This window comes from Mastigoproctus giganteus, chromosome 1, assembly GCF_048544385.1.
Source record: "Mastigoproctus giganteus isolate SK-2022 chromosome 1, ASM4854438v1, whole genome shotgun sequence".
NCBI lineage: Eukaryota > Metazoa > Arthropoda > Arachnida > Uropygi > Thelyphonidae > Mastigoproctus > Mastigoproctus giganteus.
In genome coordinates, this window is record NC_143575.1 from 82,106,852 (window position 1) to 82,130,584 (window position 23,733).

At 39.3% G+C, this 23,733-nt stretch overlaps 1 protein-coding gene across 1 annotated transcript in view; it reads right to left on the reverse strand.

Moving 5' to 3' along the window:
- Positions 1–23,733, reverse strand: part of LOC150090935 (cytochrome P450 20A1-like) — a 197,488-nt gene that overhangs the window by 22,655 nt on the left and 151,100 nt on the right. Inside the window, exon 9 of the mRNA XM_090380742.1 lies at positions 17,960–18,071. Within this exon, the coding sequence (XP_090236868.1) occupies positions 17,960–18,071 (112 nt within the window). The remainder of the gene's footprint in view (positions 1–17,959; positions 18,072–23,733) is intronic.

Here is a 23,733-nt window from a genome sequence, read left to right on the forward strand (position 1 = left end):
TACTCAGACTGATATGAGTATTCCACCAAGAGAGTCATTTATTCCCAAAAGCCCACCCAAAAATTACAGTCAGCCGCCACTGCTATATCCGTACCTCCTATTGCATTACCACTTCCAAAACCGAGTACTAAAGAAACTTGGAAGAAAGGGGAACAGGCATCTACAATCCAAGAGACAATGGATGTCGAAGATAAGGAGGTACAGGACGAGTCTGTCCTGGAACTCTGCGAAAGAAGAAGAAATGGATACAGGCCAATGTCCAGTCTTTCCAAAGAGAGATAAACCCAGGACTGAGAAAATGAAGCTCTCAGCCCTTCGGAAGCCACCAGATGGACCCAGTAAATCAAAATAATGGGTACATTTAAATTTCTCCAATGGAATTGCTGTGGATTTCGTAGAAATAGAGATGACATCAAGGCTCTCCTGAGTAAGCATTAACCAACTTGCTTTTGCTTACAGGAGACGTATTTAAAGGCAATGAAGATCCTTACTTATGTAACTGCTCAGTTATTCGCAGAGACAGAGCTGGGGATGGACCTACCCACGGAGGAGTCGCTATCCTTGTGGGTAACCACAACCCCTTTCAAGCTGTGCTTCTTACCATTAATCTAGAGGCTGTAGCAGTTCGTCTTACAGTAGGGTTCCTTTTAACTGTTTGCTCCATTTATTTGCCACCTGGGAACAACACCGCCCAGGCAGACCTTGATGATTTCATTAAGCAAGTGCCACCCCCTTTCCTATTATTAGGGGATTTCAATGGGCATAATCCGCTGTGGGGTAGTTCGGACATCAACAGAAGAGGTAGGATTATCGAGCGATTGCTTGAAAACAATGATCTGGCCCTTCTAAATGTGGGATCTAACACCTTTTTCCACACGGCTACCCGTACATTTACTGCCATTGATCTTTCCATCTGCTTCCCTTCCCTCCTGCCTCTGAGTACATGGGAGGTTGAAGAAAACCTTTACGGTAGTGATCACTTCCCTGTGCTATCCTCCATTTCAAATGGGAGACAATGTCACCAGTCGAGGATACCACGTTGGAAGATCGATCACGCCGACTGGAATGCCTTTCGTCATCTGGCAACTTTCAATACCACTATAGTTGGCCAGGAGCCAATTAATGAGGCAGTAAAACACATCACAGTAAGTATCGTCCAGGCAGCAGCAGTTGCAATTTCAAGGACATCGTCCCGCTTTCCACGTTTTCCAAAACCATGGTGGAATGGAGAATGCACAGCAGCTAGGAAGGCTCAAAACAAAGCATGGGGAATATTTCATCGTTACCCCACCACAGATAATTTAATAGCCTTCAAACGTGCATGTGCCAAAGCACAGTACATTAGACGTCAGAGCCAAAAGGAATCTTGGATCAAATTTTCATCTTCCCTTACACGGACCGCCAATCCCAAAGCCATCTGGGACAAAGTTCGGAAAATGAAGGGCAAATACAACTCACACCCTTCATCGACCCTGGAACATAATGGATGTACAATTGCAGATTTAACTCCAATTGCAAATACTCTTGGGGAGACATTTGCTAAAGTGTCTTCAGAAACATCGTATCCCCCACAGTTCCTCGCAGTCAAACAAAGATCAGAAAAACATCACCTGAAGCTGTCCTCTAACAATCGCGAGGAATACAATCAGCCCTTTACACAGTGGGAGCTGAAAGCAGCACTCTCGCTATCCAAGGTGAGTGTTGGGCCAGACGACATCCATTATGAGATGATTAAACACTTTTCATCGGAATCCATGGATCGTTTGCTCCGTCTCTATAATAGAATTTATATTGAGGAGACATTTCCAGACTCATGGCATATGGCAACCATCCTTCCCTTTCCGAAACCAGGAAAGGATCCAAAAATACCAAAAAATTACCATCCTATCGCTCTGCTTGTGCAAGATCCTGGAAAGAATGGTCAATGCTTTTGTGGTATTTAGAAGCTAATGACCTCCTTTCCAGGATACAGTGTGGCTTCCGAAGGAACAGGTCAACACTTGACCATTTAATCCACTTGGAAACATCTATACGTGATGCTTTCTTGAAACGTGAGCACCAGGTGTCGGTTTTCTTTGATATGGAAAAAGCATACGACACGGCTTGGAGATATGGAATTTTAAAAGACATATATAACTTTGGTCTTACAGGACACATTGCCTTCTTTATCAAAAACTTCCTTACAGACCAGTCTTTCCAAGTTCGTGTAGGATCCACCCTCTCCCGGCCATTCTGCCAAGAAGAGGGAGTTCCACAAGGTTCAGTTTTAAGCGTTACGCTTTTTGCAATCAAAGTTAACTCTATAACTGAACAACTTCCTCCAACCGTAAACAGTGCCCTCTTTGTAGATGACTTTAGCATCTTTTTGCAGTCATCCAATATGAGGGTCATTGAAAGACAATTGCAGCATGCCATTGACCACGTCAACTCTTGGGCAGTGACTAATGGTTTTAGGTTCTCGCCACAGAAGACTGTCTGCATACACTTTTGTCACAAACGGAACCTTCACCCTGAACCAGAACTTAAACTCGGACAAGACATCATCCCAGTAGCACCCAAGACAAAATTCTTGGGGCTCATTTTCGACAAGAAGTTGACATTTTTACCCTATATTCGTCAACTGCGGATAAAGTGCACAAGAGGGTTGAATCTCTTACGCTCTATTTCCTCCAATAAATGGGGAGCAGACCGCTCCACTTTGCTCAGCCTCTATCGTGCACTTATCCGATCTAAACTAGACTATGGGTCCCAAGCGTACGCATCGGCTAGAAACAGCGTACTTAGATGGCTGGACCCAGTTCACCACCAAGCCATCCGTATTGCTACTGGAGCATTTAGAACATCCCCTGTCCAGAGTTTATATGTTGAAGCAACTGAACCACCACTGTCATTTCAACGAAAGCAATTGTCTTTAAAATATACCATTAAATTAAAATCCCTGCCAGACAACACTACGTGGACGTCCATTTTCAAGCCACGATGGGAAAACCTATATAACACTCGTCAGACTGCCAATCGGCCTTTTGGTATCCATGTCCAAGAGCTGCTCAGAGAGCTTGACATCATGGTAGACAATGTTGCCCAGTCACCAAGGCAACCACTTCCACCCTGGCATGCTCACTTACCATCATGCGATTTCTCCCTTAAAAATTGGGGTAAGTCCATTACTCCATCTTCTGTCTACCACCAACTCTACGCTGCCCACCGGGCCGAATATTCCGACTTCTTGCCTGTCTTCACTGATAGGTCGAAGTCGGAGTTGTCTGTTGGATCTGCTGCTATCTTTCCAGGTCGTTCTATATCTGGAAAGATTCCCCAAGAATGCAGCATATATACAGCTGAGTTGTATGCTATACAGTTAGCCTTGGACCACATTAAAACCCATAGGTATCAAAGGTGTATGTTGTACACTGACTCTCTAAGTACACTGCAGGCTCTATCGGGTATGAGGTATAATCCTCATCCATTTGTGACCCGGATTCAGCAGACGCTACACTCTCCGTCTGAGCGTTCTTTTGACATTCATTTCTGCTGGATTCCAAGCCACATTGGGATCGTGGGAAATGAACTGGCAGATGCTGCGGCCAGGACACCAGAACCCCACAACACTTATTGCCTGTTAGTCCCCTATACAGACTACAGGCAGTTAATACAAGATAAATTACTGTCCCAATGGCAACAATCCTGGCACGAGCAAGTCACAAACAAGCTCTATCAGATAAAGCCTGTAATCTGACATTGGCAGTCTTGTCTGCGCAGGAATCGCAGAGAGGAAGCTGTTTTAGCTCGCCTCCGCATAGGACACAGTTATCTTACACATGCATTTCTGCTGAGGGCAGATGACTGTCCTATGTGTGAGAACTGTGACACCTGTTTAAGTATACGCCACATTTTAACCGAGTGTCCACGTTTTAGACACGAACGTGATTTTTATTTTACTGCTTTTAGTCATCTGGCTGAGCCGTATACACTCGGTCAGATTTTATCTGACAATGACAACGTGTCTGCTGTTTTTAGCCTTTTAAAATCAGTAAACCTTTTTACTCGTATTTAAAATTGAATTGTTCCTTTGTTCGTGTATTTTTACACCTGTTATATCTCGACATGGTGGCCTAATTACTTAGGTCACTGAAGGTTTTAACTTTTTATATATGACCGGTATTTGGCGCATTATAGCCTCGGTTGCTGATGCGCCAATAAAACCCAAATCAAACCAAACCAAACCTGATGGAATTCACTATGTCATGTTGAAAGAGCTGAGCAAAAAGTCGCTTCATGTCTTACTCCAGCTATATAACCGTGTTTTCACAGAAAATACTTTCCCTGATAACTGGCGACTAAAGCTGGGGAACCATGATATACCTGTTGTGCTTACCACTTGATTCCTTCTGTTAACTTTAGATAAAAAATTGACCTTTTTTGACCATATTAAACAACTTAGAACCACCTGTTTCAAGAAATTAAACATTTTGAGAGTATTATCAGCTACAACATGGGGTGCTGATCGTCAAACATTCCTTCATTTATATCATGCTATTGTAAGATCAAGGTTAGACTATAAGTCACCAGTTTACAACTCTGCTATAGCTAGCATTTTGAGGGCTTTGGACCCTATTCACCATAGTGGCCTTCGCATTGCTCTTGGAGCCTACTGCACATCTCCTGTGCAGAGCCTGTACACTGAAGCTCACGATCCCCACTCTCTCTCTCTCTACGAAGACAAATTTTACTGCTAAATTATGCTATCAAAATAAAAAGCCAACCCCTGCATCCATCGTAGAAACATCTATTTACACCAGATTGGGAGAACTTGTATGCCGTTTATCCATCAATAAATCGACCCACTGGCATACGTCTTTGCTCACTACTTGAAAATTGGCAGCTTTACTGTGAGTGCCCAGTTTCACGACTCCTCCATGGGTTTTTTGCCCTGCCACCTGTGATCTGTCCCTTCAAGAATGGGGGAAAGTACTCTCTTCACAGAATGTAAACCAGCTTCATAAATCTCTACCTGAGAAATATGAATCTTATACCAGGATATACACAGACGGTTCCAAAACTGATCACCACATTGGTGCTGCTGTTGCTCTTCCATCATCTATAATCTCTAATCAGTTACCTTTAGAATGCAGTATCTTTACTGCTAAACTTCATGCCATTCAAATGGCGCTAGAAACTATAAAGTTGCAGCAGTTTACCCATAGTATTATTTTTACCGACTCTCTCTCAGTGCCCTTCTCGCTTTACAGAAACCAAGAAAGCATCATAACTACCTACTTGGTAATATTCAAAACTTGCTGGCTCATCTAGCTAAGAACACGAAAGTAATAAAATTTTGTTGGGTCGCTAGCCATGTTGGCATACCTGGCAATGAGAGTGCTGACCATGCAGCCAAATCTACTGTGCAACCAATTGATGACTCTTTCAAAATTCCTTTCGCCGATTATAAAAGTCTTATAACAAAGCGAAGTATGATTTACTGGCAAAACCAAGAAGGCAACAAACTCCTTCGGATTAAACCGAAACTCCAGTCTTGACCATCTAGTTTCCGCTCAAACCGAAAGGAAGAAGTCACACTTGCAAGATTATGAATAGGACATACACACCTTACTCACCTTTATCTTCTTTCTTCCTCAGACCCGCCTTCTTGTCCGAACTGCCATGCTCAAATCACAGTCCAGCACATCATTGTTGACTGCCCTCTCTATAATGGAGTACGGCAAACCACCTTATCAAACTATGCAGCCCAAATCACACCTACTTTGCAACAAATATTAGACGACAGATCTGACATTGATGCAGTTTTCACTTTCCTAAAAAGGATAAAATGCTATGACAGAATATAATGCTTAAATCTCACATAATGCACACATCTCACTTTTAATAAAGCCTGTAACCTCCTACCATCGTTTGGCGCATAATGGCCTATAGCTGCCGTTGCGCATAAAATATACAACAACAACAACAACAAAAGCATCATGGATGTTTATTTCTGCCCTGATGAGTAAGTCAAGAGTGGATCTGCCTTCAAGGAAGCTGCAGTGTATTGGGTTAAGAAGGTTGTTTTGACCTGACTAGAAATCAGGTCAGACGGGCATTGATAATTTTTTCCAGGACCTTGCTCATACAGCTGGTGAGTGCAATTGGTTGGTAATGCTGTGGATTTGTAGGATCTTTTCCTGGTTTTGGAAAAGCTGAAACATAAGCGTGGTGCCATTTGTCTGGGAAGGTATTCTCTTTGAAAATTTTGTTATAAAACAGTAGCAGTGTCTTAAGGGCGGATTCAGTAAGTTGTGCTATCATGATGTAATATATTCCATCTGGTCCTGCTGCACTGAGTTTAGTGGTGGCTAAAGCATGGCGCAATTCAGATATTGTGAAGGGGAGATTATATGCAGCACTAGACGTTGATTCGAAATTGATGAAGTGTTTCTCAGCCTGTGCTTTGCGTACCTGAAAAAGAGGTGTGTAAGATGTCGTGGCTGAGATTCCCATGAATGATTCGCCAAATGCATTCACAATCTCCACTGGTGTTGTAACATCACAATCGTTTACAGTTAGTATGGGAAGGTTGATGTGTGGATGTTTTGAGTACCTACGCCATATTTTTGCCCATATCATTTGCGTTTTTGTAGTTCTTGTAATTGTGGAGGCAAAACGTCTCCATGCTTCTCTGCCTAATACGTTTTGCTTTTGCCCGAGCCTGTTTAAAGCGGATGAGATTTGCAGTTGTTGGAAACTTTCTGAAGATGTTCCATGCTCTGTTCTTTTCCTTTTGTTTTGCCGTGTTTCATTCATTATTCCACCATGATTTTGAACGTGCTGATATTTGATGGACTGCTTTGGAATCGCTTGGTCAGCTACCTGTCGTATTTGGTTAGATATGTATTCTGTGGCCAAGTTTATGGACGTTTGCTGGACCTGCTTTTCTTCCAGTATTGCTAGTTGCTTGTATACATCCCATTTTGCTTTGAAAAAGTTCCATTTGACAGTTCTGTTTGAAAAGTGGGGGATGTTTTTATCAATCCCTGGGTAATGGTCACTACCGAGTGGATTGCTATGAATAATCCATCTAAATAGAGGATATATGTATGCTGAGCACAGAGACATCAGAGATCCTGCAGGTAAATGTGTATAAGTGTGTGTGCCATTACTGAGAGTAATCAGATTGTGCTGGTCAAGTAATTTCTCTATAATTTGTCCAGGTTTTGATTTCCCCATAACAGATGATGACTATTGGGGTCCCCTAGGATGAAGTAGGGTTGAGGAAGCTGTACCACTAGTTCTTCTAGGTCAGCATACTTTATATTTTGATTAGGGGGCAAGTATAGCGAGACAATACTCAAGTCAAAATTAACGTTGACTTGTACTACAACTGCCTCGTGGTTTGTTTTTAATGGGAGTGATTTGGAGGGTATTTGAGTGTTGATTATTAATGCTACACCTCCATGTGCCAGATTACTAAGGTTGTTTACAACACGATCTTGCCAATCAATCATGTAGTTCCTGAGCGAAACAGTTATATGTGGTGTTTGGTTTCCTGTAGGCAGAGGGCGATAGGATCATATTGTGTGAGGAGATCTTGTATGCATTTAAATTGCTGCGATATCCTCTACAATTCCACTGCAGAAATTTAAGCATTATCTGTCTGGGTTTAGTAGAATCCTCGATTTGTTTTCGAGGCGCTAAAGGTTTGTTTCGCTCAAGTTTGCCTTTTCCTTTCTTTGGAAAGGAGGGTTTTCCTGTGCCCATATCCTCGTTAGTGAATAGTTCTAATACCTGTTCATCTTGTGAGCTATCTGCTTTTTTTTTTTTATGTGAACCCCAAACACGAGAGGTATTAGAACCTATAGTACTTAGCACCGTGCTTGGGTTGGAGATTGAGAAGACGAAAGAAGATATTTGTTGACACTGGACTTGAACTTCTGTAGATTGTAATTTTCAGGAAATAAGTGTGAAGGAAGGTTGTTCCAGAAAACGGCAGTTGAATGAATAAATGAGGAAGATGAAAAGTTGGTTCTGTGGGTTTGAAGTTGGACAGTAAATGGACGTTGGCTGGTGGCGGCACGTGTTCGGACTGTTTTGAAAGAGAGAGCGGGAATTATAGAACCTAATTCAGAAGAACAGTGCCCATGGAAACAGTGCGTTTTTGAGACAGCGAGTGGAGAGACTCTGTTAGAGATGAATCATTAATTAACCTAACTGCCCTCTTCTGAATGGAATCAAGAAGCCTGAGAGAGGTTTTGGGGGCACAACCCCAGATGTGGGAACAATATTCCATGGCAGGGCGGATTTGCGATTTATACAGAGTGAGCAGCTGTTTGGAAGAAAAGTAACGCCGAGAGCGAAAGAGAAAACCAAGTTTTTTAGATGCAGAGGAAGCAATATTTGTAATGTGCTTGTGCCAAGAGAGATTAGAAGTCAGGGTAATCCCCAAAAGAGATATATCCTTTTGCCTAGAAATTGGAGTGTCACTAAAGATAAGCATAGGAGCAGAAGAATCCTTTTTGCGAGATATAAGACAAGACTGAGTTTTAGATTGAAATCAACTAAGTTGTCTTTGCCCCAACTGGAGAATTACCTGAAGATCGGCATTTAAGGAATTGGTAGCAGATTTTCGAGAAGTTGAAGCTGATCGAGCAGGACAGGGTTTCTCAAAATGGAAAGTTGAATGCAATGTGCTATCATCGGCAAAACTATGGATAGGATTTCCAGTCAATGGAAGAAGGTCATTGATATACAAGAGGAAAAGAGTGGGGGAAAGAACTGAACCTTGGGGGACACCGGCATTAGTGGAGAAGTTAGAAGACAGAGCCATCAACCATCACCCTCAGTGACCGATCAGAGAGAAAACTGGATAACCAATTACTAAAAACAGTTGGCAAACCATAAGATGGAAGCTTGTTTAGAAGGCCTTTATGCCAAACACGATCAAAAGCCTTTGAGATGTCAAGAGCAACTACTTGTGTTTCACCGAACCTTTCCATTGAATTAGTCCACAAATGGGTAACATAAGCCAGAATATCACCAGTGGATCGACACTGACGGAATCCATACTGGTGATCGTTGATCAGACGGAAGGTTTCTAGGTAGTTTAAGAGTTGGCAGTTAATTGATTTCTCCATTACTTTAGAAAGAGTAGAAGTAATTGCAATGGGACGATAATTGGATGGGAGGGATTTGTCACCCTTTTTAGGAACTGGCTGGATATGAGCAAATTTCCAAGCAGAAGGAAAAACACCTTTGGAATAAGAAAGTGAAAAAAGGCGGCAAAGAATAGGAGTAAGTTCAGGAGCACAGGTTTTGAGAACAAGTGGAGAAATACCATCAGGACCTGGAGCTTTCTTAGCATCGAGATTCATCAAAATCCTTCTGATATCCTTTTGACGGAAGACCACAGGAGTCATTGAATGGAGTGTGTTGGGAATGGCGGGAGGTGTTTTACCAATATCATTAATACATGAGGTGGAAGAAAAATGGGATGCTAGCAGGTCAGCTTTATCCTTGGCTGAAGTGACAACAGAGCCATCTGGTTTGGACAGAGGTGGGAGCAGAGATGGGCAAAAGTTGCGGCCAATAGCTTTGGCAAGAGACCAGAATGCTCGGATACCATTAAGGCAAGAAGCAAGTTTTCTACTCTTAGCCTGTTCAAACTTTAGTTTGGACTGATTAATAACTGCTTTACAATTGTTGCGAGCTTTGGTGTAGGCAGAAAACGAAACTGAAGAATTAGAGACAAGCCAATTATGATACGCAACATTCTTCTCTTGGACAGCCTTAGCACATTTATTGGAAAACCAAGGTTTAGATAAAGGACGAGATTTTAAAGTGGAGTGTGGGATAAAGGATTCCATTCCTGCAAGAATAATTTCACTGACACGATCTGAGCAAACGTTGACATCAGAACTTTTGAAACAGTAATCTAACCAAGGAAAAGATGAAAAGAAGTCTCGCAGGTCATCCCATTTTGCATTCTTGTAATGCCAAACAACACGAGGTTGGGAATAGCCATGAGATAAAGGTTCCATTGGAGAAGAGACAATCAGCAAGTTGTGATCTGAAGTGCCTAAAGGAGCTCTCACTTCGACCGTGTACTTGTAAGGGTTGTTTGTGAGAAAAAGATCAAGCGTATTGGCTGTATGATTAGGATTGTCCAGTATTCTTGTAGGTAAATGAACAATCTGTGCTAGGTCATTAGTAATTGCAAAAGCCTCAGCATCTCGACCTGCTGGGTCGGTGTGACTAGAAAACGGAAGCCAGCTGGGGTTGTGAACATTAAAATCACCAAGGAAAATTACCTCACTGTTAGGAGAGTTGGACTGCAGAAAGTCAAGTTGCAACGAGAGGAAGTCAGAGCTCCAAGTGATTAGTCGAGTCGGGAGAACGGTAGAGACAACAGATGAATTTGACACAATGAGGTAGAGAGATTTTAAGCCAGAGAAGATCAAAGAGAGGAGATTCCAAATTGCCAAGTCTCTGACAGGGAATATCAGAACGGACATATGCACAAGTACCACCTTTGAGGCGAAAGGAATCATACAGCGAATAATTTGGGCATCTGAGATGAGCAGTAGTTGAATCAACCGATAACTGAGATTCTGTCAGAAAAAGTACGAGGTTTGGCAAACTGCAAGTGGAAATGGACATCGTTGAGATTAGAATTGAGACCACGTATATTTGTGAAATGAGTTAGGAAGTCCTTAGGAGGTTTAGATCTTTTCGAAGATAAGCTTGCTCTATTAGTTTGACAATTCATGGTGTATTCAATAGTAAGAAAAAGTGGGTGGGACATGCTGTATGAAGTAATGAAATTTTTGGATATGGCGTACATGTGGTAAGAATATACCCAGATCCTTGACATAACGTGGCATTGACAATGCTCCCCGCACACTACACGGACTCCCTCCAGTCACTATCTGGCAAGTAGAGGTAGCAAGATTATACACTAGCTGATCTGGAAGCCTCCTAGAGAGTTACCAATAGGTCCGGTCCGGTGTACTAACTAGCGGCCGGCCTGCGAAAACCGTTTTAGAGCTGTACCCTTGAAATGTAAGGAATATTGGATCTCACCACGACGTTCATCATAACCTCAAAAGTCATCAATCATACTGCATGATGGAAGAGATAGGGAAGGGTTGACCGGAACTTAGCTCTAGAGACTAAACATGGGTTCCACCACTTCAAGCCTCCAATAAGCAAAGTGGTGGTATTTCACCGGTTGATGAGAGTCATCTTCCACCTAGTACTGCCTGGTAACATAGAGGGGCGGCGTTCTTCCATGTGGTGTGGGCGCCACACCTCGACCCCCCTGCTTACGTTGGTTCACAACATGGGTGGTCACCCACCATGTACTTGTGCATGGGGGTTATACCCAGGATTACTAACAGTCCCACCATCGCGAAGGTGCAAGCAGAGGATTTGGCTGTCACAGACCATCCGGACTTCGCCGAAATTGGGTCCACTTGACTTGAGTGTCACCCGAATATCAGTTCCATCAGCGTTTTAGACTCCCAGGTAGCAAGTACAGCTTGTCTGGCATATCTGAGAGAATGTCTGTGACAACCTCAAGGACCAACCATCTGCTTGGTTGGCATCAGAAGTGGGGACTGTTATGTTTGGCTGTGCAGTGGCATCTGGTTGTACGGTAATTATCATATTTATAGCTTTACTTTTTTGCTTGCTGTTTTGTTTGGTGAATACTGACCAATGCCAATACTGACCTTGCCCAATCAGATAGTGATTCATTTGATGGTATGGTTACCACCGTTTGGGTTGCAATTGATATTTGTTTTTTGGTTACTTGAGCATAGGTTAGTTTATTAGCATTCAGGGCTGGAAAGATTTTTTTTTAGCCTCTTGGTAGGTGACATTGTGCTTAATGTTGTATCACTGTACATTTTTTTTTTTCCATTTCCAGAGGGGGACACTCCTTGGAAAACGCTGGATGACCTTCTTTGCAGTTAGGACAACTTGGTGTTGTCGCTGTGCAATCAGTATTCGAGTGCTCAGTGGTTCCGCATGCAGCACATGCAGCTGCACCTCTGCAGACTGTCTGTGAGTGCCCAAACTTCTGGCACTTGTAGCAGCATAAGGGGTTTGGAATGTACACTCTAACACGGCAATTAAGATAACCTGCTTTGATTGCTGTTGGTGGTTTAGCGTTATCAAAAGTGAGTATAATGTTCCGAGTAGGTACAAGTATGCCATCCTTCTTTGTCATTATTCTTTTGACACTGATGACTCCTTAGTCTTGTAGTTCCTGTTTTAGTCCTTCATCTGACACCTTCATGAGGTCCCATTCGGTGATGACACCTCTTGATGTGTTCAGGGAAACGTGGTGAAACTGTAACAGAAGTTCCACCAAACGTTTTTAGTTTCAGTAGTTGCTCAGATTGTCGAGCAGTGGCAACTTCAACCAGTAAGTCTCCTGATTGCTGTTGGTGGGTCAACCAGTAAGTCTCCTGATTGCTGTTGGTGGGTCAACCAGTAAGTCTCCTGATTGCTGATTGCTCTCGGGTATACCTATTATACTTTCTATACATTTTTGCACTAGAAACGGTGATAGTTTGCTAATAGGTTGTTCTTGAGTCGAGTGTATAATAAGAAAAGTTGGAGTTCTGATTCTGATCAAGTCTACATCAGTCTTTTGACGTTTAGCTGCAACAAAATCAGTCTCTGTCTGTTTTCGCCCTGTATGGGTCTCATCTATGCACCCAGTGGATTTCTGGGTTTTAGGAACTGTTTGCTCCATTTTGCCCTGGAAGGGAGAGCTTTTCCCTTCCAGGTTACCAGCCCTGCCACGTGGAGGCAGGAGCAGTGCCACCTTTGTGACCAAGCGGTAGTGAGTTAGTAATAAAACTAAAAAGAGAAGAAAGAAAGAAAGGTTTATTTTCCTTCTGATCTAGTAAAGTGTTTTCTTTACTGAATTAATTGAGTGTTAATGTAACACTGAAAACAAGGGAAACGATTTTATTTTACCAAGACAGAGAGCAAATTTACTGGCAAAGACACTTGATCAAAAAATCGCTTGGCACCTGGGGCCGGTTAAGCTGTTAAAGGAAATCAAAATTGTCTCTTCTCCATACTGATCCATGCCTGTTTATAAAATAAATTCATATAGGTTGTGTGAAGTGTAGGTTCTCATCACACTGAAAGACTGGTCATAATTTCTGACAGAAGAAAAAAAAAAAAAGAAAAGTAGAATTTACACTGTAAGTGTTTATTTTCATTTCATATTGTATCATTTACATTTTTTCTAAATTGGAAGGTGCAGCATGTGTGCTGCAAGTTGACTACCCAACTTATGCCACGTAATTCTGAATCACCCTGTATATTGAGGTAACTTCACCTCAGTATATACAAAGGGTACTAGGAAAGTTTTGCAATACAGCTTTGTTTATTTAATTTTTTCAAAGTAATTTCCTCTACATTCAATACACCTCTCCATCCTCCGAAACCAATCTTTAAACCAGTTCTGCCAAGTTTCACTAGGGAGTAAAGCACACTCGTTGTCCCAAGCCCGTAGAAGGTCCTCATCACTGGAAAACCGCCTCCCTTTTAGCTTCATTTTCACATGCGGGAACAGTGCAAAGTCGCAGGGAGCAAGGTCTGGACTGTAGGGAGGGTGCTCGAGAAGTTTCAGTCCTGTCGTGGTCAAATATTCGGTGCAGGCTTTGGCGCGGTGACCTGGAGCATTATCGTGATGGAGGTACCAGGTGTCCATTCTTGACTTTGGCCGCAGGTTCTTCATAGATCCAATGACTTTAGGCAGGCATTGTTCAGTATACCACTTAGCTGTGACTGTCTTCTGCGTGTCCAAAACGACACGTTCCACAATTCCACTCGATTTGAAAAATACAGCTATCATTTTCTTCTTTACAGATCGGGATTTTCTGACAATTACGGGTGTGTCGTCATCATCAAAGACCCAAACTTTGTTTTGAGCCTTGGTCGGCAGATCGTAATAGTACAGCCAAGTCTCGTCACCTGTCACGATGTTGTTCACATACCGAGATTGTCCCTTATCAAACTTTTTTAACATCTCCCGGCACCAAGTCACACGTCGTGTCACCTGCTCTTCAGTCAGTTGATGCGGCACCCAGAGAGAACAAAGTTTCTTCACGTGCAAATGATCTTGCAGAATCGAACGAATTGCTGGTGCATTTAGGCCCAAAGTATCCTCTATCTGTTGGTAGGTCACTCGCCTGTTTTCGTCAAGCATTTTCCTCACAGCAGTAACGTTTTCCTCCGTAACTGACGTTCGTGGCCTTCCCGGCCTCTCAGAATCCTCCAGAGTGAAATTTCCCCTTTGGAATTCTCTATACCACCTGAATATCGTTGTACGATGTGGACAATCATCATCTAGTGCAAGAGTCATTTCTTCTAAGCACTGGTCTATGGTTAAACCACGCACGAAATTATACCGCAAAACTGTCCTTATCTCATTTCGTGACCACGATGCCATCGCAAGCACTTTACACTCTCACTACTAATGAATAACTGAGCCCATCGACTTGGCGCGGCGGCTACTATGCACGTATGAACATGTCTCAAAATGCAGCAACAAGCAGCTTCCTGTGATTCATTGTTGCGTCATATTGCAAAACTTTCCTAGTACCCTTTGTAAAGTAAAAAATAAAGTTTTATATGTGCTATTTTATATATGAGTGCTAGGTGCATGTCTGAAATTTATCACAAGGAAAACTTTATGCTTATATTGCTGATGTTCATTTAATGCAATACAGAAACTAACCAGAATAAAAATTAACATAATTAATAACATATTAATAATCTCCTGTTTATTTAAAAAGTATTACTGACATCAGGAAGATTTATCAAAACCATAAACAGGAAACATTAGTTTCCTGTTTATTTAAAAAGTATTACTAACATCAGGAAGATTTATCAAAACCATACTTTCTATAATATCAATTCCCATGGTCTATATTTATAATCTGTTCTACAAAATATGAGGTTGCACTGTATCCACATATAGTGTAACCTCAATATACTGTGCATGATTATACCACAAGAGTAATCATGTCCCTCAAGAGAGAGAGAACAAAAATTGTTTTTTTATGGCAAGACACGAACTTCACAACAGAAACTAGTAAAAGCAAACTCTATACTTCATAGAGGGGAATCAGCTACTTCCTGGCTTACAAAGTGTGAACCACTGAGCTATTGTATTCTCTTCTGCAGTATATTACTTGAATTTGTTAATTAATTTTTATGAACAGAAGTTCATAAAAATTAACAAATTTAAGTATTTACATCCAAGAATAATTACTGCAGATGTTCAGTTTTGCCTCTCTCATGCCTCAATTGCAGATGCAATTAAAAAAAAAACGAAAAAACAATGAAATGTTAATGGCAGAGGAGACTTGCAAAACTAATCATTTAGCTCTAAGAGGTTAACTAGCTACTGTATTTGTTAATTTCAATACATTCAGTTTTAAATTTTGTAAATAAAACCAAGTGACATTCTTTTGAAGGATGAAATCACATATAGAATGGCAAAAACTAGTTTAGTGGTCTCCATAATAATAGTTGTACTGTAAAATTTACTTTTGTTGTTTATAGCCCAAAGTAGTGGTGCAACCTTGGAGCTGGGAGTAGGGGGAGAGTCCCATAGTCTGATACAGAATGTACCCAGCTGTATTACACTGTTTTCTATGGATAATAATTTCCAAGATGTTGGTTTTTGCTTGTGCAATGATTTACAGAAATACCTTAATTACATGGAAGATTATATGGCTGAGTTCTTTATTTCTTAAGTTTGGTACTACTGAAAATTGGGTTCCTTGTAAACATATTTCACTTGGAAGCCTGGCTATAAGTCTGCAATCAGATCACTAAGGTTTTAGGCAGGTTACGAGAAGTCCTTGGTTAAGAATGCAAATAAAAGTAGCAAAGAATTCTTTACCTGCATTACTACTAGAAAGAAAGTAATGAACAACATTGCCCCACTAGATATGAATGGCATAACTATTGATGATCCTGTTTAGGTTGCTGACAGACTAAATATTTTGCATCTACTCACACATGAAAACATTTTTAGAGATGGAAACATCACAAGTACATCAAGTTATAACTGGGAGTTGAATGATTTTGTTGCAATTGAAAAGAAAGAGGAAGAGAAATTGCTGAAGCTAAAAAGTAAATAAGCACCTGTGCCTGATATCTATCCAGTTATATTAAAAGTAGTAGCAAAAGGGGATAAGCAAAATTTTGGCATAATTATGAGGGCATCCTTGAATGCGGAAGAGGTTTCTATATATTGGAGGCTTGAAAATGTCTCCCCTATTCACAATGCCGATAAAAGAGCAACACGAGCTTGTTTGTTAATCAGGAGATCCTGTCTGATTAGCTACTATGACACAGTGACTATATTCAAATAATAATTTTGATATCATATGTTTAGATTTCACTAAAGATTTTGATACTCTCCCACAACAAAAACCTGGTGTACAATTTGAGCAATGTGGCATTAGGTGCAAATTCCTGTTATGGATAAAGGAGTCGTTGAGTGGTAGAAGACAGAGGGTGATTATAAATGGGCACTGCTCTTCTTCAGCTAATGTTATCAGTGGAGTTCCTCAAGGTTCAGTGCTGGGCCACTTACTGTTTACAGTATATATTAATGATACTGATGAAGGCATATCAAGCTTATTGTGTAAGTTTGCAGATGATACTAATGAAGGCATATCAAGCTTATTGTGTAAGTTTGCAGATGATACTAATGAAGGCATATCAAGCTTATTGTGTAAGTTTGGTAGGGCAGTTAATAAAAAGAACAGGCATACTACCTGCAGTAAAATCTATTAAAATTGGGCAGATGGACTGAGAAGTGGCAATGCAAGGTACTTCAATGGGCGGTAGCAATCCCAGAATAACATGCTAATTTGGTAGAAAATGAAAGAGACCTACGGATAATTATGCAGACAGGCTGCAAAAACAGCTCGTGGAGTTCTGTCAATGATATAAAGAAACATTGCCAGCAGAGACAAGGAGATAATTATTCTGCTGTATGAGGCAATGGTTGGGCCTCATCTTGAGTACTGCATACAGATATAGAAGCCTCATTTTAATAAAGATATGTATATCAAATGGGTGCGGAGAAGAGTAACCAGATTAGTCAAGAACACAAAAGAGGAGGTGCTCTTACCACAAAAGACTTCACTTCTGCAAATTACAGCACTTGGAAAGTAGGAATGATTGAAGTATTTAATGCTTTAAATCGACTGAGTAAATTTGATGATAGTATTCTTACTCTTTCTCAGACGACACACAAGGGGATATAAATTGAAATAGGATGGTTGCAGGATATATGTGCAAAAATTTGCTTTCAGTCAGAGAGTAATTGATTGTTGAAACAAACTACCATCTAGTGTGGAATAAATTATAGTCTGAATAAATTTAAAGAAGAATTAGACATATTATTATTAGAGGGAATGGACAAACGAGATCAGTAGTCTGGGTTTTTTTTTTTTTTTTTGCTGATACTGTTAGTTTGCATCATTTGTCACTACTAATAATAAGAATAAGAAATTGGCAATTTTGAAATTTTATTTTTTAGTATAATGAAACATTGGTATTTTTATTTTCAAGTACAGCATTATTAATAATAATGTACTTGAAAATACACTACAGCAATAGTGTATTTGCCATCGAAAATGTTTAACCCGTTTTTTCCACTGACACCAAAATAGTAAAGCTAAAAGGAAAAATATAAACATAAGCAAAATGAAATTTACTTATATAAAATTGCTTGTTTAATACATCATCTTTGATTATTGAGTAATCATGTTTAAAAAAATTGGGGGAAACCAGGTAAATTTTGTTTTTGGCTATAATACCCTTCACTTTTAATGCAGTTGTTAAAATTCTTACTTAACCTGGGTTGCAACCCATATCAGGGTTGCACTGTATTCAGAAACATAGTTAATAAAAACCATACCTTCTTTGGAATAATATGGCCACCAATTTCCACATCTACTTCCTGGTAACGAGCTGTCCAAGGTTCCACCATGGCTACACGTAATGTCTCATCAATAACCTGATGCAAATACCTGAAATATTAAAAGTTGAAAAGTCTATGCAGTGTGCACACAACTGTAATCCAAACCTACCAAAATAATTTATCTTAATTATCAAATACATGATCACATATTAAAAAAAGTTACTAACATCTGCCCATTACACACATACATGCAACATCTGTTGGGAGAGAGTTAAAAAAAACCTCTACTCTACAACAAACATTATTAGTAGCACTCGTGCACAATCAAATACATCTTGAAAGAAAGCTGTATTTGGCACAGTTCTTTCAAATTGTGTGGCTATCAAAATGATTTAGTCCCCTCATTGCTACATTATAAACACGCAGGTCCTTCTCCTATGAGAAGTAAAATGATTCTCTCTCTCTTAAAAGTTGTTTCCAGTGACACCCACCAAATTCTTTGGTGGGGGACTATGTGCAGGTACCCAGCAGTGAAGCATCCTGAAGCAAAATTTTTAGGCAATATTTAAAGTTTCTCTTCACTTACAAAGTGTGCATACAAATATATTTCAGTTTGAAAGATAAATGTATGACATGACATGACATGTAGCCATAACTAAACTGATGTGTCATCAACATTTTATTTATTAAAAATTAATGAAAATATAGTTACACCTAAACCTCTTTTTATGCGAAATGATATCAAAAATAATTTTTTTATGCAATTTTTATTCACTTTTACGCCACCAACCTAAAGTCTAAGTTAGGAAAAAATCCGTAATTCAAGAAAATTCTGAGAATTTTGTAGAATTGCATTCTCATTTCAATTAAGAAAATTCTAAATTCTAAATTCCCCAAATTACATAACTGACTGTGCATAAACAAAAAAAAAACAGCAGTTGTTTGCAGTTTGAATTTGGTTTCTCGTATCAACTTAGAAAATTCTTACAAATTCATTTATTGGGAATTCCCCGAATTACATAACTGACTGCGCATAAAAAAAGAAAAAGCAGTTCTTAGCAGTTTGAATTTGGTGTTTGAGTAGACAACACAGATACTGCATTTTTTAAGTGAAATCAAAATAAAAATCGCATTATAAAATTAATAATTTTGCCCAGAAATAATAAATGGTAAGCTACATTGTATGTAATTTCAAACTTTCATTTCATTAACCGAAGATTTTAATCCAGCCCTCACATGATGTTGCCGATAACCAAAAAAAATAAGGAAAGCCATGTCCTTGGATATAAAAATTCAACGGCGCCTCTGTAGCCAGGTGGGCAGGAGCAGCAGTGCGTAGCACACGCTTCTGGATTATACCGGGGTTCAAGCCCGTGACCGCCAAATACGGAGGATGCGGAAAGGTCAGGGAATGACCACCGCATATCTCCGGAGCAATATGGCCTTAGTTGCTAATGCTCCTAAAAACCAAATAACAACAACAAATAAAAATTCAAATTTTAGATCGTCTTCAAACTGGGGAAGGTGCGACGGCTGTGGGTAAGCATTTTGGAGTCCATGAATCAACTATCAGATCTATAAAGAAAAATGAAGAGGCTATTAGAAAAGCGGTATGTTCTGGTACAAAATTATCATCAACAAGAGATGTTGTTCTAGAAAAGGCTGAAAAACTTTAGTGATGTGGATAGAAGATAATGTACAAAAAAGAATGCCAGTTGACGGAAATTCCATCAAGCAATCAGCATTGAGATTTTATGAACAGATTAAAAAACTGCAGCCAAATACTTCATCTCAATCAAGGAAAAAATATGAATTTCATGCAAACAATGGTTGGCTGGCTAAATTTATTAAAAGACATGCTCTTCATAATATAAAAATTAAAGGTGAAACGGCTTCTGCTGATGAAACAGCTGCTAAAGCATTTCCACAAAAACTTGCTAAAATAATTGAAGATGGAGGTTACACTTGTGAACAAGTTTGGAATATGGATGAAACTGGCCTTTTCTGGAAAAAAATGGCAAACAGAACTTGCGTATCAAAAATGCAAAAAACTGTTGGTGGGTTCAAAGCAGCAAAGGATCACATAACACTCCTATTTTGTTCGAACGCTTTAGGACATCGGATGTTAAAACGACTGCTCATAAATCGATCATTAAGACCATGACCAATCAAAGGCGTAGATTTTCAAAAATTGCCAGTTCATTGGATGCAACAAAAAAGCTTGGGTGACCATTGATATTTTCACTGAGTGGTTCCACAAACATTTTGTGCCAGAAGTTAGACGCTACTTGAATGACAAGTGTCTCGAATTTAAAGTGCTTTTGATTCTTGATAATGCACCCAGTCATCCTGCCATAGAACACCCAAATGTGCAATTTTGTTTTCTGCCGCCCAATACTACATCATTGGTACAACCTCTAGATCAGGGTATAATTGCGACTTTTAAAACATATGTCAGACGAACATTTCAGTTCATTTTGAACAAACTAAGTGATGATGAAACACTGTCAGTTATGGATGTGTGGAAAAAATTTTCAATTATGGATTGTATTGATCAGGTTTGATTTTCGTTATCTGAATTGAGACCACAAACTATGAATGCATGCTGGAATGCTATTTTGCCCGCATGTGTTAAAGAGAATGCTCCTGTTCCCTTCAATCATACTGCAGAATTCCCCAATATAATAAGTTTGGCATGTGAAATTGGCGGACAAGGATTCGATGATCTTATGTCGGCAGATATCGAAGAATTGTTAATTGATAAACCTCTTAGCGAAGATGAAACAGTGGAGATTGTTTCTGAGACTCCTGAAAGCGAAGAAGTTAATGATAATGATCAAGATAATCCTACTTTTACTGCTGATATAATTAAACAATTAAAAATAATTGTTTAAATTACAGACCAGTTCCCCAGAACTGGTCTGTAATTTAAACAATTATTTTGCCCGATATGATCCAAATGAAGAACGTGCTGGGAAGTTTTCACGTGAGCTTAAGTTGTTAATGTCTTCATACAGAGAATTATATTGCGACTTATCTAAAGCATCAACACAGCAATTAATAACTTGAGTTCATGCCTAAAACTACTGAAACAACCAGTGGTACTTTTGTTCAAGACGTGACAAGAAGAATTCCACAAGTTGAGGTGGAAATCGATGACAATAATACCATATCTAGTAGTTCTAGTGATATTACAGTCTCACGAAAACTTTCGCATTTATTGTCAGAAACTGATAGCGAATAACATAATTTTTTTATAGAATCCTTAGCAAACAACTGAAATGAATATGTTTTTTCTTAAAGTTATTAAAATTCATTATATGTATGTGTGTTCTCCATGAAATGTAAATAAAAATCTTATGATCCTAACGAATTTAATGTTTGTTTTTTTCATTATTTTGCTTATATTTCAGGTTTGGAACCAATCTTCACTTTTTCTATGGAGTCAGTAGTTCTTTTTACGTGTAATTTTTAGGAATGTATCTATCACATAAAAAGAGGTTAAGGTGTACTCTTAAGGTTACTCAGAGGGTTCCCAAAAGTACACATGCAAGTTCTTCATAGAGAATTTAAGGTGCAAGTTAAATCTGAGGTGCCCATGCTGTTGGAACAATTCCAACTGACTGTATTTTGGATGAGTGATTTAGAATGTTTAAGCTTTTTACCACCTTCATTGCTGGGTATGTTAAGTAGCATATCTATGACATGGAATCATAATTGATATTGCACACTTATGGCAGTTCTGGTCAATCAGAGCAGAGTCAGACTGGAAAGAAAAAGTCACCCAAGGAACTAAGTGTTTTTTTTTTTTTTGTTGGAGTCTGTGAATAAACATATTGATGACTTTAGCAAGTTTCCCCAGAGATTTTCCTGGTTATCTTCCCAGTCAGGTTTAATCCCAGTTAATAACAAGCAACTTACAGTCACCATTTGACACTGTTAGAGAATTAACAGCAGGGGTGGGCTGGGAAAAAAAATTTCCAGAGAAAATAAAATATTTGTTTGGATTTACAAGTCATGCGATAATGAAATTTTAGACAATTCAAATTTATTCAAAAACTTTTAGACCTAAAGGTAAGTAAGATTCCTGGTTGGTAGTGTATACCCAGTAATCTTGAAGAAGGCTACAAGAGTGGATTGAACTATTACAATTGATTGTGAGGGCATCACAAGACTGGAGAGATTTCTATGGATTAGAGAAGTGTTAATGTATCACATACATAAGGTTGAATGAGGTGCATAAAGCCTGACAATCAATATGACTTTAGTAGTAGGAAAAATCATGGAAGCAAAAATTAACAGTGCAATACAGGATAATTTAGATAGAAATGGAATTCTCAAGGAAAAAACACATCGTGGTTTTTTGAAGGGAAAATCATGTTTAACTAATCTGTTTAGCTATTTTGACAAAGTCATTCATGAGCTGGATGCAGGAAATAATTTCAGCATTGTTTACTTGGATTTCAGTAAAGCATTTGAATCAGTCCTGCATGAGAGTTACTGTACAAGCTGGAACATGTTGGAATTGCAAGATGGCTGCAAAGCAGGAGGCAAAGAGTTGTAATTAATGATTATTCTTCAGATTGGGCTAACAAGAAGTTGGATTCCCAAGGATCAGTACTGGGACCACTGATTTTCCTAAATGGCATCAAAAGGGATGGAGGGTGTGATATCAAAATCAGTAGAGTAGTTAACAATCAGCACACTTCTTCAGGATTACTCCGACAGACTAAGAATGGTCAGAAAAGTGGCAGCTATGTTTTAATGCAGCAAAATTCAAGGTTGTACTCTTGGGGGATATCAACCCCAAAATAACTAGTAAGTTTTAATAACTTATTTAAAGTGGCCATCACTTTAAGAATTAGCATTGGTTTTTTAAGAGTTAGAAATTCTCTCTCTCTCTCATAACACAAACAGTAAAATGTATTCCAAAGTGAAACTTGTAGAGATTGTAAATGTAATGTGTTTCATCTTGATTTTAAATATAATCAGAATTTATTTTTCTAAAAGAATTTGACTTGTTTCATTTCCTTTTTAGGACAGCCAGGAATTTTTGTTATAAAAAACCAGGAGCTTTTAAACCTGTGATGGTAGGGACCCCAAAGTTAATGGCAATTTGGATCTTAGATGGTTGTAAATTGTTGTAGAAACTTTCTTCTTTAAATTTAATACACAAATATAAGTAAATAGCATGGATGACTGCATTGAACTCCAAGTGTTTGCCAACCTGTTCTTATGCAGCAACAACAAAAGTGAGACCTACTGCTTCACTTCTGTTATTTTATTTCCATCATTATTTTATTTCAGAAGATTAGGTGAGATGATATGTTAATATTCTGTAATATTAACAATATACATACAACCCTAATCATAACTTTAGATAAGTCATTACCTTCGTGGGTTATTACCATTAAGCGATAACTATAATTTAAGTCACTGTTATTTCACAATAATTACTTTCATAAAGAGCATTTTAGTCCAGAACCTATACTAGTCCCTTTATCACATACACAGTTCCTCTCAGTGGTCAGGATGTCCAGTCAAGTAAGAGAACAGAGACAATGTCCTAAGAAAGCAACTTACTCCCTAAGTGGTCAGTCATACACAACAGCAATAAAGGAGAATATCCCTGATACAAATCTTGAATATTCCAGTTACACTTATCAATTTTGAAAAAGGTAGGTGACATATACACAACTCATAAATGTCAGTTTATGAATGGCCACAAAGAGAAAGAAATGTGAACAGGAGAGTGTCACACCACACTCAAC